General features: G+C 40.9%; 1 protein-coding gene across 2 annotated transcripts in view; it reads left to right on the top strand.

The window, feature by feature from the left end:
* The window catches only part of DLG5 (discs large MAGUK scaffold protein 5), a 209,991-nt gene that overhangs the window by 95,662 nt on the left and 96,316 nt on the right, over nt 1-18,013 (top strand). For both annotated transcript variants that reach the window (XM_032783051.2, XM_032783052.2), the window contains exon 3: nt 15,475-15,640. In XM_032783051.2, the coding sequence (XP_032638942.1) occupies nt 15,475-15,640 (166 nt within the window). The remainder of the gene's footprint in view (nt 1-15,474; nt 15,641-18,013) is intronic.

Below are 18,013 nucleotides of genomic sequence, written 5' to 3'. Positions count from 1 at the left end.
TTTTCACCCTAAAGCAAAGGGGATGGAGGGAAAACTAATAAGAAAATGTGTGTTTCTGAGGTGGTGCAGCTGTATGCTTCCTCTTGCTCAGGGTAGGCTGTAAAATTAAAAGCTAGCCCTAAATTTGTGCTCATTATTGCATTTTGAACATGTTAGTCTAAACACTTTTTTTTCCCTCTACCGATTTGCCACAGGAGGTTTTACATACTGTACTGTATGGGTACATGGTCTGTAGTGGTGCCTGAAAATAATTAAATCCAAAACATTAATATATGGTGTCGAGAAGGAGTTGTTGATTCTGGGAGCAGTTTACCCAGCAACTTCAGAGGGACTTGTTTAGTATTCACAGTGGCTGTTATTTTTTACATTTTTTTTTTTTTAGGCTCCAGATGAAAGATTTTAGAAACTCATAAGCAGCAGTTTCTCCAGATTATTAAAATAATTTTTTTAGACAATTTAATTGCTTTGAGCACTTTGTCATTCAAATCAGATTATTTTTCAACTACAGGAGTAGTTTGCAGATGTTTGCACATGAAAACTGCTGGGATATTTGTGTGTCTGTCATGGGCGGCTCCAGGCACCAGCGCACTAAGCGCATGCCTGGGGCAGCAAGCTGAGGAGGAGTGGGGCAGCATGCTGTTCGCCGTGAGGGCGGCAGTCAGACTACCTTCAGTGACATGCCTGCAGGAGGTCCGCTGGTCCCGCGGCAATTCAGCGGCGGATATGCTGAAGGCACGGGACTGGCAGACCTCCCACAGGCATGCCTCCGAAAACTGCCTGACTGCTGTGCTTGGGGCAGCAAAGTACATAGAGCTGCCCCTAGTGTGTGTGTGTGTCTCTCTCTCACATACATATATGTATAGGTTGTCTTTAATGAAAATGATCCTTTCCATGCTTGAGGAAAAAGTTCTATTAACATTTAGCTGACCTAGTGTGGCATAGCAAGCTGAATAAAAGATTGAAAAAAGACTAAGCATGTTTTTTTCTTACATAAAATTTTGAAATGTTTTGAATATTTTGCTGTATTTGTTGTTGATGTTGATTATGCTAATTAAGAATTGTTTATTCATTTACATGTGTTAATATTTTAAAATAGCAACATAGCAAATCATACGTGATCCTTATGAGAAAGCAAGAAAGTCTTCTGTGAAGAGTGAAACCCACTAACATGACATATTAAGTTGTGTTGTCATGTCACCAGACAAAAGGAAATACCTGTAAACTTTTGGTTCAGATTAGTAGTAAATTGAGAGCAACTCATAGAAATACTGTATTTTATTGGTAACTTTTCAAGAAGTAATTAGAGTTCTGTGTAATTATTGGTAGTTACAATGTGATTTTAATCTTAAGATTCATAGATTCCAAGGCCAAAAGGGACCTTTGTGATCACGTACTCCAATGGTTCTCAACCGGCGTGTGCTTCCCCGTTGGGGTACACAGAGGTCTCTGAGGGGGTACATCAGCTCGTCTAGATATTTGTCTAGTTTTACAACAGAGCTAGCGAAGTCGGTATAAGCTAAAATTTCATACAATGATTTGTTTATACTGTTTTATATGATATACGCTGAAATGTAAGTACAATATTTTTATTCCAATTGATTTTATAATTATAGATAATATTGAGAAAAGTATTTTTCGGTAATAGTATGCTGTGACACTTGTATTTTTTTGTCTGATTTTGTAAGTAAGTAACTTTTAAGTGATGTGAAGCTTGGTGGTACACAAGATGCATCAGACTCCTGAAAGGGGTACAATAGTCTAGAAATGTTGAGAGCTACTCCTATAGCCTAACTTCTTGTATAACACAAGCCACAGAACTTCTTTTAGAATAATCATTCCTAGAGCATAACTTTTCTGAAAATGCATTTTATTAGTGTCCAGATAATGACTGCCCCGCCGCTTTAGACTGGACAGGCGGGGATGGAAGAACATTGTCTGACTTGTGGAAGGAAAGGCAACAGTGCTTTACTGATGGAGGGAGGGAGCGAGGTCAGAAGCTGCTGCAAAAATGGAGGTGTGGGTCAATGTGGTGACACTGATTCATTGCCTGGGAACAGAAGGGTTGAAACGGGGCATGCCTGGGCATGAGAAATCCTTTTTCCACCCTCCCTACCCTTGAGGTGGTTAAATACCAGGTTTGTTCAGGACATGCTGTGGGCTTTGTGCTAGCTGCGCCTTTCGAAGGGGGCTGGGAGGGAATTTTTCCCCCTCCACCATATTGGCCTAGGTGGAGTGGTAATTTTTTTTTGCCTTCCCCACAGTGGGTTCAGGGAGGGCTTTAACTGAGGTGTGAAGGCAGTTAGTCTAGAGGTCGCAGCACATTCTGTAAGTGTGGGGCGGATATTCCATGCAGGTACGCCATAGGGAAGGGATACAGTGACCAGAAAAATGACTTGGAAAAGGACTTAAAAAGGAGCTGCTGCTTCAAGGAATGGAATGCAGGGTGGTGGGGAGGGAAAGAGGTGAACGTATTTTAAGATACAGATTTGTAAAAACTATTTTTAAGGTCAAGTTAAAAAAAAAAAAAGTGTTACCCTATTGAGAGATCCATATAAGAATTTTTTACGTTTTAACACTTCAGTAAAGTGAAAGGACATTCTCTTTAATTTATATGAAAGTTTCAAGATAACCTTAATCTTGGAGTGAATCTATGTAGCCAGGCTAAAATCTAGATGTGAAATTTTGGACCCATTTAAATCCATGTGACCCCAGGTCTGTCCTAAACGTTGAGACCCATTAACTAGGTTTGTGAATGGTGCTCCTCCTATGGATGGTAACCCATATGGGCCCAATCGTATAAACACATGTGCACGTGAGATACTTTACACAGAATCAGAGTTCCACAGAGTTCACTGGGACTACACCTGTGCATAAAGTTACACACAGTTGTGTTTACAAGGTCAGGATATAAATCAGCATTTGTTTACTTTCCTTCTTATCCAGAGGAATAAAATTAGTAATTGAGGGGGGAGGGATAGCTGAATGGTTTGAGCATTGGCCTACTAAACCCAGGGTCGTGAGTTCAATCCTTGAGGGGGCCATTTAGGGATCTGGGGTAAAAAGCTGTCTGGGAATTGGTCCTGCTTTGAGCAGGGGGTTGGACTAGATGACCTCTTGAGGTCCCTTCCAACCCTGATATTCTATGATTGATGTTGTTTCTCCCCTTCCCCTTTTACCATATGTGGAGTGCTCCTTAATGGGGTACTATCTATTCTCCCCCCTTTCCTCCCTGCATTGCTAGCCAGTACCTGCTGTCTGGACAACTGGAATAAGCTGCTGGGGAAGAACAGGGCAGCTCTCTTGTAAAGAAATGTTTTGCCTCTGGTGCTAGCTGGGATCATGTACTACTAGTAATTCTCACTCGTTAACAAGTGCTGCAGTTAAAGCATTTCCTCGTCCTCTCCCGGTAGCTACCATTCTGGACCTGGAAGTAGGAGGAAAGGGATGCATTCAAAAGAAAGTGATGCAACCACATCTGTGGCCAAAAGTCACTTCCCTCCACCCACACTAACCTTAATAACCCACATCATTTATACACAGAAGATTATGGGATTTAACAAAGTTATTGTGGGGTGGGTTGTTTGTTTGTTTGTTTTAAGGTGGGATTCCAGAATCTGTCTTTTTATTAGCTCCCTGGAATACTACGATATGAGTGTCTCCTTTTCAGATATTATATTATGCTATCTGTGTTGTCAAAGTGTTACCCTGTTCTACGATACATTACTTTTAAACCACCAGTGTTTGTTCTGGAAACAGAAGCACGGTGTCTGTTTTCCATTTTTCACTGGCTTCTAGTCTTCTAAGAATCACAGATGAGACTCTCTCTTTCCACCTGTCCTCTTCTTAGTCTCCACTTTGTTCTCAGTCCTCTTCCAAAATCAGATGTCTTTCTGTCTCTCCAAAGTAGAGAGCAGATCTTTATCCCTCCCCACACCCTCTGAAATAGTCTTTCCTAATTAACTCTGACAGTTCACGTTATATCTCAAGACTTATCTGGTCACTGGCATATGATTCCTTACACTCTTCAATAACTTAATCACTTGGCACTCTTTCCCTTTGCACAGATTATAATTTCTGAAATTTGGCCCTCTTCTATTCCACCCTACTGTAGCTACAGATTCTGCCTCTAGCTCTGTTGCCTTGGCTGTATTTCAGGGTGTAGAGAGATTGGTTTCCTCCTCCCCTCAGCACTATATAGAAACTCCAGTTAACATAAGTCAGCATTTCATGTGCAGAGAGAGGGCAGTGTCTGACTCTGAGGATAATCTGCTGGTAAGCATTTAAATAGATTTCTGAATAAAAATAAACTCTGTTAACATGATGGCATTAAATTCATTCTTCCATGCTCTTAACTCCATTTCTTCCTATTTTCAGATTCTTTCTTCACATGGTATGCCAACTCTGACCTTGTCACTCTTCCACATGCTGACTTGTCTATAGTGTCAGTCCCTTCATGCCACTTCCTGTTGTCTGGTCTTCATTATCTATCAATTTATTACATTCCATTATATTGCTCACATCCTCTAATTTCTTCACAACTGGTTCCATTTCCTTAGCCACAGGTGCTTCTGTCCTCACTCTTTATTGTACTGGCATTTCTCACCAAGATTGTCTTTCCACTCTGTAACAACCACCCCCATAACTAGCACTATGATTTTAAGACTTCTTTCCTTTCCAGTGCCAGGCTTGTCCACAGTACATGACTTCCACCATAAGAGCTACTGTGCTCACCATTTTGTGGACTTAACCAGCGTGCCACAGAATGTGCTTTGAGAGAGTCTTTCATTGAGGCTGCTTAATTTTGGGCCCTGAAATCTTAGTTACTTCAACACAATAAACACTTTATTCCTAATAAAGATCTGATGATTTATTTCTCACAATCTTAGTCTTGCATTTATCAGTGTCCAACTTATTTATGTTCTTATATGCATTATTTTTAACAGTGATCTTTAACCAATTTCATTTCACTTTTATTTCCTCAGTGTTTCTATATCTGTGCATAGTAGAGTGACTTGTTTCTATATCCACTGGAACATTGTTAACTGATCCATAAACATGCTTTGCAACACTTGTTTTTCAGTCAAGGGCAAACATTCTTTGTTTCTGGCTTTTAGAATAACTATCCTCATTCTTTCTCCAGGTCAGCCCCGGGAATCTTTTTCCTTTATGGCAACACAAGCACAAAATGTACATTTGGTAAAGCTGTCTCACATTTGTCACTTGCTCCCTTGTCAACATATGTTAAGATTTACATGACTTATTGAAAGTCCACGAATGAATGGGAAAACCATTTAGTCATTAAGAAAGCTAGCAGTATACCACATCAGAATACTTTTTATATAGTCAGATACAATAACATCAGGTTGTTGGCCTTTCACTCTGGTGATTGGCTAATTTACTGGAAAAGAGTTTTTAACTTGTATAGTAACACTGTTCCCACAGCGTCCTAGGAGTGTTTTGGTCTCTACTGTGTCACAAGCTATTGTGACCTCCATGGGATGAGTTCTCTATTTCTTGGCCTAGTTCGCACTGTGTTCCTTAAAGGCCAGATTCAGCTGTCTTGCCCTGTCACATAAGTAGTACCATGAGTGCCAATTATCCCCTTGTATATTCTCATTAATTTCAGACCTATGTCTGTAGTATACATGTCAGAACATACTCCAGTCAGTATTCGTGTCTCATTACCAGGAATCCTAGGAATTCATTTGCCATGGAAAAATGCAGAATTTAATTTTTACACTGGATCTTTAATTTTTACATTTTGTGAAAAAATAAAAACCATATTAACTTAATTTTACTGATGATACCAATGTCACTTATTCAGTGCACACAACCTCTCCCTCTTGTGGCTAATTTTTTGCATGCGCTTTAAATTTACATTGCTAAACGTACTTCAATAATCTGCTTCCAGCATAGAGGAATTGTGGGCAACCTGTGGCCTGTGAGCTGCATGTGGCCCATCAGAGTAATGTGACTGTAGGCCACAAGACATTTTGCTGATATTGACCATCTGTAGGCATGGCCCCCCCGCAGCTCCCTGTGACCGTGGTTTGCTGTTCCTGGCCAATGAGAGCTGCAGGAAAGTGTTTCATTTTATTTGCAGAAAAATGTAGATTTTTGTTTTTGTATCAGAGAATTTTGTTTTTTTTTATCCTGGAAAACTAGGATTCCTGCTCATCACATTCTGGTTCATCCATTTCCCTTTCTCGTATTTAGTATCTTGGTGTCATCCGGCAGCTCGTCATTGGTGTCCAATCTGCAGGTCTAGGCAGAGCTTCTCTACCTTGGTTTGAATAAAGGCAGGTGATCCACCGTCCTTGTGTCTCCATCTTTTTCACATTTAGTGTTGTTTCTGGAAGGCTTCTTTCCCCCAGACTTCTCCATCAGCTTGACTATTCACATGCCTAGTGACCGTTCTTGCTGTCCGCTGTTTTCTTTTAGATCAATCTGTCTTAGTGCCCAGTGCCTTGTTGCTTTATGGCTCCCTGTTCCAAAGACTTTACCAAAGGAATCACTCTTCTCTTTTGTCTCATTTATTGTATGCCCTGACAGTCAGCTTGAATACATATGGGATACCTATGTATGGGCTCTGCTTACTTCCCCTGTGCGAGCTGTAGGGTCAGGATAATGCCATGCATGGTCTTCCCTTCCATTCGGATCCCACAGACAGAGAAGCATCAGTTTCAGCTGCGCACACTCCAAAACAGCCTTCCTCTACTTTGCTTATTATAGTTAGCAAGGGTCTAGGAATTCTTTCTGGACTGACTGATCTATTTCTTCCTTATTGTGGCTTTTGTGGGCATGTGAGTGAGCTGAGACGGTGTTTATCTTTGCATGGATCTTTCCAAAGCCCCTCCTCTCACCCATCTTAGGTCTTTCAGAAATTTTAAGTTTAGTTATTTTTCAGTTGAGTTTAAAGGAATTGTTTACACACTGGTAATGTTGGTTCATTTCACTGTGCATTACAAGCACGCAGGTGCCACACATTATTTTCTCTTGTGCATAAACTACATGATTCTTACTGCTTTCACAGCTCATTATCGTCTCTGCCTGTCACAGTAAATGGCCCCTAGAGTTCAGTATTGCACCTTTCACTTGCACTTTTTTAACGAACTGTTGCTTGCCTCTACTAATGTTTTACTTAATCTACATAGTTGTTTTCTATTGGAATATTTCTTGTCGCTTGCCTGCTGCATCTTGTTATGCTACTTCTAATGTATGCATCTAAATGGTCCTTTGTCTTTGGGACATGATCCTAGTTTTTTTGCTCTTGCTGAAGTGAACTGCTGTTTTGATGTAAACATTTTCTTAAAACAAATGCTACACAAATAAACGACTAATAACTTCTGACTCTTGTCTGTTGTCTTCATTTGGCAAGAATCTTTGAGATGTTTTGAGTCATGATTCACAGGACCATAAGAATATTTTGATATTCTTAGTTCCCCTGGTGGTTATTCAGGTAGTAGAGGATGCACAGCATGTGCAAAACTTGTTGAATAATGTCTGTTTTGTTTTTGTATTTTCATGTAACAGCTGGCACTTGTTTATAATAATTTTGTGGTAAAACCTGAAGTGAGCATTCTGTTCGATGACCTCAGATTATATTTTAGCTAGATCACACAGGCCCCCATGATATCACAAGTGTGCATCACAGATGTGCAACCTCCATACAGTGAATGACTGGTTTGTCCTATTTTGTAATAAGTTGATAACATATTCTCAGGAACACTTACATTTACTACTTCTTCACCAACCAATTCCATTCAGAATTGCACTACAAAATGGTCCAGTACTGTGGTGTTTCCTGGCCAGCTTATGTTTTCTGATCCTGTCACTCACGCATTTGGCCATAGATATTTCCCCTTTTTGGTTTAAGAACTGTGATCAGAGACTTTCATTTTAGGAAATATCAAAGTATGCAATCTATGGAACTAACTTTGAGCAATATTTTGAGGGTCAGTATGCACTACTCTCATTTGATCAGTCATCAGGGATTGTATGTTCTGCATGTAAAAGGAAAAGATTTTTGCAGATTTTTGTAAACCCAAACATTTGACATCTAATTACAGTATGAGTACTTCAACTCTTTTAAAAAGAATTTATGAAGGATACTTCAAAATCTGGATTTTGCTTTTCCTGCTCAAACATTAATGTGAAAAGGTGGATGAGGTAATATCTTTTATTGGACCAACTTCTGTTGATGGAGACAAGCTTTCGAGCTTACAGAGTTCATCTGTCACAACTAAATAGTTTAGCATAAGGAGTTCCCATGTTAACATGTGAAGTGTGCCGTTGTAGGATAAATTGGGTTATAGATTGTTGTAATGAGCCATAAATCCAGTGTCTTTACTGAGTCCGTGATTTGTAGTGTCTAACAAACTTAAGGAATAAGCTCCCAGGCTCATCTTTTGAAGGTGGTATTGCAAGTTTCCTTTGATAATGAAGACCCAGAGGTCAGATATGGAGTGATTGTTTTGTGAAAATGTAATGTTGTGTGAACGTTAATGTTTCCTCTAGATTTTATGTATGTAATCTAACGTAAGCAAAATTAATTTTGCTTACAAATCATTCCCTAGTAGAACAATATGGCTATTTCAGTGGTAAGAAGAACACTGTTTACCTGGAGATAGGCCAAAAAAGGTGACCTGCATACTGATCGCTTCTTGAGGCTAGATGTGAGGCTTTTGTAAGCAGACAGACAAGTTGCACTTGGCAATAATTGTATAAATATGTTTTGACAAATCTGGTTTGTCTGAAAAAGCAAGTAAGTTACTGAAAGGCAGCATTATTTAGATAATAGAGCTTTAGCCTTTAAACTTGTGCATGTTAAGACCAGTCTGATTGGCTAAAGTACAGACACAAAACACTGTTGTGTAAAACGTGCAGCCAGGTGGAAAAAGAATACAGACCAGTAAGCACAGGTCACTTTCCTTATAGTACGTCAAGGTATCAGATGAAATACAAGACTTTTAGCATTCAGCTAGAAACGTTCCCTTTAAGGGAAATGAAGAGTATTGAATTTTTCTTATGAGCTAGAGGCTTACTTGAGTTATTTGAAGTATATACAAGTCACACACAATACTACAAAAGGTCTCATAGCATTATTGAAAATGTAAAGTTGTTAGTAGATTGGGCAAATAGAAGCTGCTTTTTTTTTTTTTTAAACTTTTGTAGGGATAGGAGGGGGATGTATACATTATAAATGTGCATTTACCCAAGGCAAAGGGCATACATGTTTTTGATCTAGACTTTCAATAATAATCATTTTTGCTTTATTTTAATCAATACTTGTGACAAAATTAATGAAGTTACTTGAGCCATATGAAAAACATTGCAGTTTTATTCTGCATATTTAATTTTAAAACACTGCGATCAAAACTCTTATTCTGAAGGTATTTGTAGAAGTGACAATTACTAAATTAAAAATAGTAATTGCTTTCCAGTTTTCAGGCTGCATATCTTGAGAACTTGTCATATAAGGCTAGCTACCGTGCCACATTACTTAGAGGAAACTTGTATTCCTTGTCTTAGATTTTTGACTGTGAACAAGGACATTCTTCTAGTCCAAAGAAGACTGGCCCAGGGACATTGTTTGCTGTATCACAAAAGGGGGCAAGAAAAATGAGGTGAAGAAACAGAGAACTCAACATTTCATATGCTTAAGTCCCCAGAGCAGCCGTCATAGGCTTGCTCAGAGCTTATACAATTGACATCCCAAGTGAAAATTGGCTGTGGAAGTAGGAGAGGGGTTAATGTTTACTTAACAATGGACTGTTCTTGACCAACAGGCTTTTCATGAACATCAAGAACTCAGGTGTTCCTTTTTTTTCGCCTCTGCAGTAAGCATTTGTCAACAAGCAGTTCAAGGACATCCCAGTGATCATTACGTTATTATTGTTACAGTTCCCATCGACCTTCTAATATTCCAGTGCAAGTGGAGACAGACACGTAGGCTGCTGCAGAAAGAGCTAGTTGCCTAAAAAACATGCAGCAAATCTGTAGCAGAGCTGGGATTAGAATGCATGTTTGTTCTAGGTCTGTGCATAACCATTAAGCAATGCTGTTTCTCAGCATATGTCCACATCATTACAAACAAGAAATAGTTCCAGATCTTTTTTCCCTCCTTTTGTACTTCTCTGTTTATCCCATCTAGATCATTTTATGTACCTGTTGCTAGTTAAAGCAAACCACCAACCTGAAATACTGTTCCCCGCCATTTCTTTGCATTACAAACCCATCATTTTGCATGTAGTTTACTACTGTTATTTTATGTGTGTTTGCAGTATTGTTGTAGCCATGTTGGTCCCAGGATATGAGAGAGAAGGTAGGTGAAGTAATATATTTTATTGGACCACGTTTTGCCAGTGGGCGGTACAAGCTTTTTAGGTAGAGTTCTGTGTAGCTTGGACGCTTGCACCTTCCACCAACAGAAGTTGGTCCAGTAAAAAATATTGTGTATGAGTAGTTATCCTTGCCAAAATGATGCCAAACTTTTCATTGGGATTGAAAAAACCATCTCAAGGAGATGGACCTTAATTTTACTCAGTGGTGACATTTGTGAATTTGTTAAAGATGGATTGGGGGAACCTTATGGGTTGAGGTAGGGATGTGGAGGAGGCTCATTTGCAAATCAAGTTGAAGATAGTCCAATGAGCATTCAGTTTAGGGGTATCTATTTCTGCCCTAGATTGACTTCAGAACAGTTCTCGTGGTTACTAGTTCTTCCATTTTTGTTGTGATAGTACTAAATTGGTACCTGAAATATTTAGCCGTATATTAATAAACATGCAGTATATAAATACTTTGCCTGAACAGCTAGACTGGGGGTTGACAACCTTTCAGAAGTGGTGTACCGAGTCTTCATTTATTCACTCTCATTTAAGGTTTCGTGTGCCAGTAATACATTTTAACGTTTTTAGAAGGTCTCTTTCTATAAATCCATAATATATAACTAAACTATTGTTGTACGTAAAGTAAATCAAGTTTTAAAAATGTTTAAGAAGCTTCATTTAAAATTAAATTAAAATGCAGAGCCCTCCCAGACAGGTGGCCAGGACCCGGACAGTGTGAGTGCCACTGAAAATCAGCTGGTGTTCCGCATTCGGCACGCATGCCACAGGTTGCCTGCCCCTGAGCTAGACACTCCAGTAATCACAGGAACACAATTGAGCAAGGTGCTGTACAAACATAGGCCCTGATCCAGTAGGTTCCTTCCGAATGCATAACTCAAAGCATAAGTTGTCCTATTGTAGTAAAGTCACGTATGTATTTAGGTATCTTTTTCTGTCTGGGCCACAGAGTAGAAGGGTGATCTCTGCCTCAGAGAGTTCACAGTCTAATGAAATTAGTTGACTTGTTCATTACAATATTTTAAAAAGCTAGTTGGGATGTGCCATGTAGCTGCTGCTTGCATATTACTTACGTTGCCACTCCCCAGGATGTACCTGTTTTGGTGACCAAAGACAAAGGGATCAGATCTTCAATACACTGGGACAACAGGTGAAGTCCTAGCAGTATAGGAATATGGGTCACAATGACATGCATTCAGTTCAGTCCATTTGCCTAGGACAGCAGTTCTCAAACTGTGGGTCGGAACCCCAAAGTGGGATGCAACCATGTTTTAATGGGGTTGCCAAGGCTGGCTTAGATTTGCTGGGGCCCTAGGCAGAAGCCCGAGCCCCATCTCTCAGGGCCAAAGCTGAAGCCTGAGGGCTTCAGCCCTGGGTAGCAGTGCTCAGGTTACAGATCCCTTGCCCTTGGTTTTGGCTTTGGTTCTCCCCACCCGGGACAGTGGGGTTTGGGCTCTGGCCCTCCCCCACTCAGGGTGGCATGGCTCAGCCTTCGGTCCCCCCTGCTGGGGTTGCGTAGTAATTTGTGTCTTCAGAAGGGGGGTTGCAGTGGAATGAAATTGGAGAACCCCTGTCCTAGAACATGAACAGTTGAAATATAGCCTCTGTACCACATTCAAACCATGGAGAACTGCAGAGAGTTTATAAAGTAAAACTATGGGATAGCAGAGATACTGCCAAACTGAGTTCTTACACAACTATCTTTGATATCTAGATTGTTCAGTGCCCTGAAATCAATCAGAGTTGGGAGCGTACCGTACGGAATAATGTGATGCTGAATCTCCAACTTAAAAATATCAGAGAAAGAAGACACAGTGGGTTCTTGTAGAGCCAAACATATCTGCCTTCTATTATTTCTAACCTAGCAAAACCACACAGTGCATTGGATTTCTTCTTACACTTATTTTTTAATAAATTAATGGTTTATCTTGTGGTAAGCACAGGCTTTCTTACTGAACACCAAAAAGGACTGTTCTTTATGTCTAAGCATGTGTTGATTCTGCTCCCAACTATTTCTTGTTATGTTGTGTTGAGTAAGTCACCTAAACCAGTGGTTTTCAAACTTTTTTTTTTTCCTGGTGACTCAGTTGAAGAAAATTGTTGATGCTCGTGACCCAACAGAGCTGGGGATCTAGGGTTTGGGGTGGGTGGGGATGAGGGGTTTAGGGTGCAGGAAGAGGCTCTGGGGGAGGCTCAGGGCTGGGGCTGGGGCCTGGGCTTACCTTAGGCAGCTACCTGTCAGCAATGCAGTAGGGGTGCTAAGGTAGACTTCCTGCCTGTCCTGGCACCATGGGCTGCAGTGCGCCCTGGAAGTGGCCAGCAGCATGTCTGGCTCCTAGGGGGAGGCTCGCAAGTGGCTCTGTGCAGCTCTTGCCCACAGGCACCGCCCCCTAGCTCCCATTGGCTGGTTCCTGGCCAATGGAAATGCGGAGCCAGTGCTCAGGGTAGGGGTAGTGATCCTAGGAGCTGGTCCTGCTTCTGGCTGCTTCAGGGGTGCAGTGTGATGTCAGAACAGGTAGGGATTAGCCTGTCTTAACTGGGCAGAACCACCAATGGGACTTCTAATGGCCTGGTCAGTGATGCCGACCATATCCACCACAATCCACTGCCTTACATTTCACTATCCGGTATTGGGTCGCGACCCACAGTTTGAAAACCACGGACCTAAGCCAACATTTTCAAATTGCCATTGATTTTTGTTCCCTCAGTTTTTGTGTTCCTTATCTGAGAGACGGTGGGCATAATTTTCAGAAATGCTGGGAGTCCATTGATTCATTTGAAATTGTGTGGTTAGCTCTTCTGAAAATTGGAAATATAATGTTTCAAGTAACGCACCCAAAATCAGTAGCATTTTTGAAATTTTTGTGCTTCAAGCTGCCTATCCTTAAAATGGAGATAACTACTGTGCCAAATTGGCAGCACCATTATGATGGGTCCCGCGCTTTGTCCTCTTGTAGGGGGTTCAGGGTGCTGTTTCTCACCGTTAAACTGGGGTATCAGCTGTCCCACTAATGTCCCAGAAAACAGGAGTGGAAAGGGAGGGACCCTGGCCTGTCCTCTACTCCAGGGACAACAGTGAACCACTTGAACTAGTGATTCCTTCCCCTGGGCTGCTTCCCTCTCTGGCCCTTCAGCTTGTGGGGCTTCCTGCTCTCTCTCCACTTGGGCCAAGTTTCTCCCAACCTCTTGTGTCTGCAGAGTCTCTCTGCTCTGCACAAGCTGGGTTTCACTTTACCTACGGTCTTGGTCTTCTCGCCTGCCACAGCACTTCTCCAAACTGCTCTCCGCTCCAGCACTAAACAGCTCTGCTTCAACTCCTTCAGACTGCTCTCCTCCAAACTGTTCTTGGCACCAACACCAAACCACTCTGCTTCCACTCCTCCAACTGTCTGAGTGAAGCAGGGGGGTTTTATCAGGTGACTGGCTTCAGGTGCTCTAATTGGCTTAATTGGTGTCAAGCTCTCTAATTAATCTGTAGCAGCCTCTCTTCCTTCTATAGGGAATAAGGCTCTTATCCTGAGGCTTACATATCTCCCATCTATCACTCTCCTGCTGCCTCTGGCCATGCTATATCATACTATCTATCTTGGTAGTGTGCTTTGAGGGCCTCAGATGAAAGCAGGTGTGATTATAATAAGAGCACATTTTAACAAGGCTTCACTTTAAAATCCTTCATCTGTATGTTATTTTTTTTAAAAATTATACCTTAGGCAAATTGTCAGTTTTTGTTGTGGAAAACTGCATTAGAAAATTACAGAATTACAAATCTCAACATAGCTCTAGATTATAACTTCTCATCTGTGACCTGCATCTAAGATTAGAATCTGACAAATTAGCTGGCAGAGCTAAAATTACAACTGAATTTAATGCCAGGATGTTTTGAAACAAAATACTTCAAATTAACAAGTCTTGGCTGGAAATTAACCTCTTCTTGCAGTGACCTGATCCATGGATGTTTATAGCTATCTGAGGGAATGTGCACCGTCAGTCACTGCTGAAATTTAAAAAACAAGAGTGATACAGCCATCTAAACCTGATGTGTGACAACCCATTTGGGAGGCTGTCATGTAATTCAGCTTGATAAATATGTGATTAACTCATTTTAGAAAATAATATTTAAAATGTAATGCAAGAATTTTCATATGTACCTTTTGATATATATTTTTTTAAAGGCATATTTCAAATGTACTGGATTAATCTGTTGTGTAATGGGGTATTGAATCATTTTGTCACTCAGTACAGGTATTACATACCAGTTTCTTTTTGAATGTTAAAGTTGTTATACAATGTTTAATGTCTTTATGGATTTTTGTACCATCTTAATCCACAATGTTTGGGTATGGATTCTATCCTGGCAGCCGATTTAGTGAAGCTTGAGAGACTGTCTCAAAATGTTTCAGGCTTTCCATGTTTTATTTTGGGCTTATCCTGCATCATCAGTGGTGGCAAATAGTTAACTAAAGGTCAAGTTATTTTAAAGAGAGTGTCAATTGTAATACAGTACTTTGCAAAACAGTGAATGTATATAGTTAAGTGTGTGTGTATGTGTGTTGCAGAAAGTGGGGTGGAATTCTGGAGCAGCTGCATTTTTGTTGTTCCTGGTGTAGATTAGCAAAGCTGCTACATGCACTGATGGAACTTATTCCAGTTTCATCCATGAAATAGGCTTCACCATTGTCAGTAACAGCTTTGCCCATAATAGGGATTTGCAATAGTGCAGCCACACCAGCAGCTGGCAACCAGTGTCTGTAATTGGAACAAATATTCAGTGTACGCAGAGGCCTCTCTGTGTGTTGCTACCTGTTTCCCATAAAATGCCTTGCACTTCTACCACCTTGACTTGTCAGAGTCACCAACAAGTATGTAAGGGCCTCGATCTTGCAAACCAGTCTGCATTTTCAGATCCCTGCACCCACTCACAGTCTGAGTGAGTTCATTGGAACCTCACGAGCCGGCATGCAGGACTGCAGCTTGTTTTTAAAAAAAAGAAAAGAAAAAAAAAAACAAAATTCTTATGCATGGTTTTTATCCATTTAGCCTGGCTGATTATAATGAAAATATATTATTCGTTCAAGCCTTGAGAAGTTATCTGACAATCTAATCAGAATGTTTATATTCTTATCAGGTACGACAGGCAAAGCATCATCCCCACCACCTTTCTTAGACACAAGGCAGATGAATGAGAAACTAGAGACTATTTTATTTCAGCTCCGCCAGGTTACACGCGAGAGGGATGAGTTACGCAAGCGCCTTGCACTTTCATCTCCTGGATCAACCTTCGATGACTGCAGGTAAAAAAGAAAAAAATAAATAAATAAAAAATTAGATTGCAAAATGTGTTTATATCACTCCCAGAATGTATACACTTGGCACTAATATTTGTTGCTGACTCGTGGATGGTGAAAAGATACAGCTTTGTAGTCCCTGGGTGTTACCTCAACAAAAGACAAATGTCAAGTGCCTATAGAAAGGCATTTTTCAAACCCACTTTACTGTTGGGTTCAAATGAGGGTTGGCAGCTCTCCAGTCCATGGAAATTCATGTGTCATTGGGTATGAGTCCATTCTCCACAGACCTGAGTGTCCTCTCACCACTTATCTTTGTAGTTTTTTGGGGGGCTGAGACCAACCACAAGGTCCTATGTCATCTGGGGAACAGTGTTCTCCTAATTTCTTCCTGGAATCCTCAGGGGAAACTGGGTGACCACATGTAGGATTAAGAGCCACCTATTACTGCTCATTGCTTCTGAGCTAATGATTAGAAAGAGAGGGGTGAACATCTCTTCCACTCCAAGAGTTCTGCTGTGGAGAGTATATAAAACACTTGTAAAACCCACTTGCCCACAGTGCGTGGGTTCCTTAGGGCTGGAAAGTGACTTGCTCCTTCCTTGGAGAGGAGGGGTGAAGAAGTCACAGCTAATGTTATTGAGAAGGGGAGGAGAAAGTCAGTGGGCAGAATGGATAGAGCTGCTTCTGTTTACAAAGCAAAGGAGAGGAAGCCAAGGAGCAGAGCAAGATCCGAACCACTTCTCTTTGGGAGTAAGAGAGGAAGCCAGCAGCTTTCTGTGTGAGAACAGGGCAGATGGACTAGCGGCAGCAATAGAGCCCTCCATAGAGATATGCCCCAACACAAAATCCCTTATAGGAAAAGGGGGCTCCCCAGCACTAGCTTACTGGGGATGGAGGATATACTGATTGTGGGGGCTGCACACTATTAATGTGCAACTCTCCATCAAGCAATGCTAGGAACACAAATTTAAATAATTAGTACCACCCCCAATAAACTAAGCCTGGGCAACCGCAATATTCATTGTTTTAATTTGAAAAGGGGGCTGCCTAGCAAACCGTTGTTGTTAGGTGGGAAGCATTAATTCAGAGTATGAGGCCTCCAAGAGAGGTGAGTGGAGATGGGGGAAAGGTTGGTTTGTTTTGGAGGAGCGAGGATGTGAACCTATAGAAACATGGGTTTGAAGGGCTATGCTAGTAGAGGTATTTTCCACCATCACTAGTAGACTCAGTCCTCAACATAGTACTTGTCAGGGAAATATGTTGAGCCCTGGAGTAAATTAGTCCCATGGCCACTGGATGCTGAAATGCATTTGCAAAGCACAGACTTCCTGGGAGGCCTGAGGCAAATCTTACTGTATGCCTCAGTTTCCCCATCTCTCATTGTTGATGCCTATTGTTATGGAGTCTCTGCTAACCTGAGTATTAGAAGCAAGACTGTTAACTGCAAACTTTGAGTTCCTCTGAATGTGGTCAGGATTTGAACCAGTGAACTGGAGTTGAAAGGCTGTTTTCCATTACCAGTCTCTGAGCCAGCCATTCTGCCTACCTCACACGGGTGCTATGAGACTTACTTAATAAGCATTAAACCCTTTGAACTTCTGTCACATATTCTGTCAAAGGATATCCCAAGTGTTTTTATGTATCATTTCGTCAAATCCTGAAGTTATTAAGTTTTCACTTAGTCTTACTCAGGAAGAACTCCCATTTGAAGCAGACTGAGTTTGCCTGATTTAAGGATTTGGCTGCTTGACTATTTATAACAATAATTTATTGTAATATAAGTCAGGATATTATTATAAGATTCTGTTGGGCTTTTTGAATGCCAAGTTTTTTTTTTGTTTTTGTTTTTTTTTTAACAAGAGATCAATCCACTGCTATAGGTACAGGAAATGTGTGCAATGGAAAATACACTTATAAGCTTTTCACAGTGTTAAGAACTACTTTTTAAAAATAAATATTGTGGTTGACCAGTGTTTAAACACCCCATTTTAAAAAGGGATAGGTACTAGCTTCCAAACAGTTAAAGGGATTTCAGAAATAGGAAATGAATAGATTGAGTTGATTTCACTTTCATTCTTTAAAAAAAAAAACTCCTTGATAATACTTTTCATTACTTTTAATTTCCATTTTCCAGTCCTTCCCCATGCAAAACTCCCATTGATCTCTGTAGGACCCCAGGGTTGAGCCCAGACAGTGTAAGTAGAGCTGTGTGAATATCCATTTTTTCTTCTTCGAGTGATTACTCATGTGTATTCCACAGTAGGTGCGCATGCTCACCACATGCACCAGTGCCGGACGTTTTCCCCCTAGAAGTACCAGTAGGGGAGCACCCTAGCAACCCCTGGAGTGATGCCTCCATGACGTGGTATAACGGGC

Source organism: Chelonoidis abingdonii, chromosome 15 (genome assembly GCF_003597395.2).
Source record: "Chelonoidis abingdonii isolate Lonesome George chromosome 15, CheloAbing_2.0, whole genome shotgun sequence".
Lineage (NCBI taxonomy): Eukaryota > Metazoa > Chordata > Testudines > Testudinidae > Chelonoidis > Chelonoidis abingdonii.
This window is presented reverse-complemented; position numbering and strand designations above follow the sequence as displayed.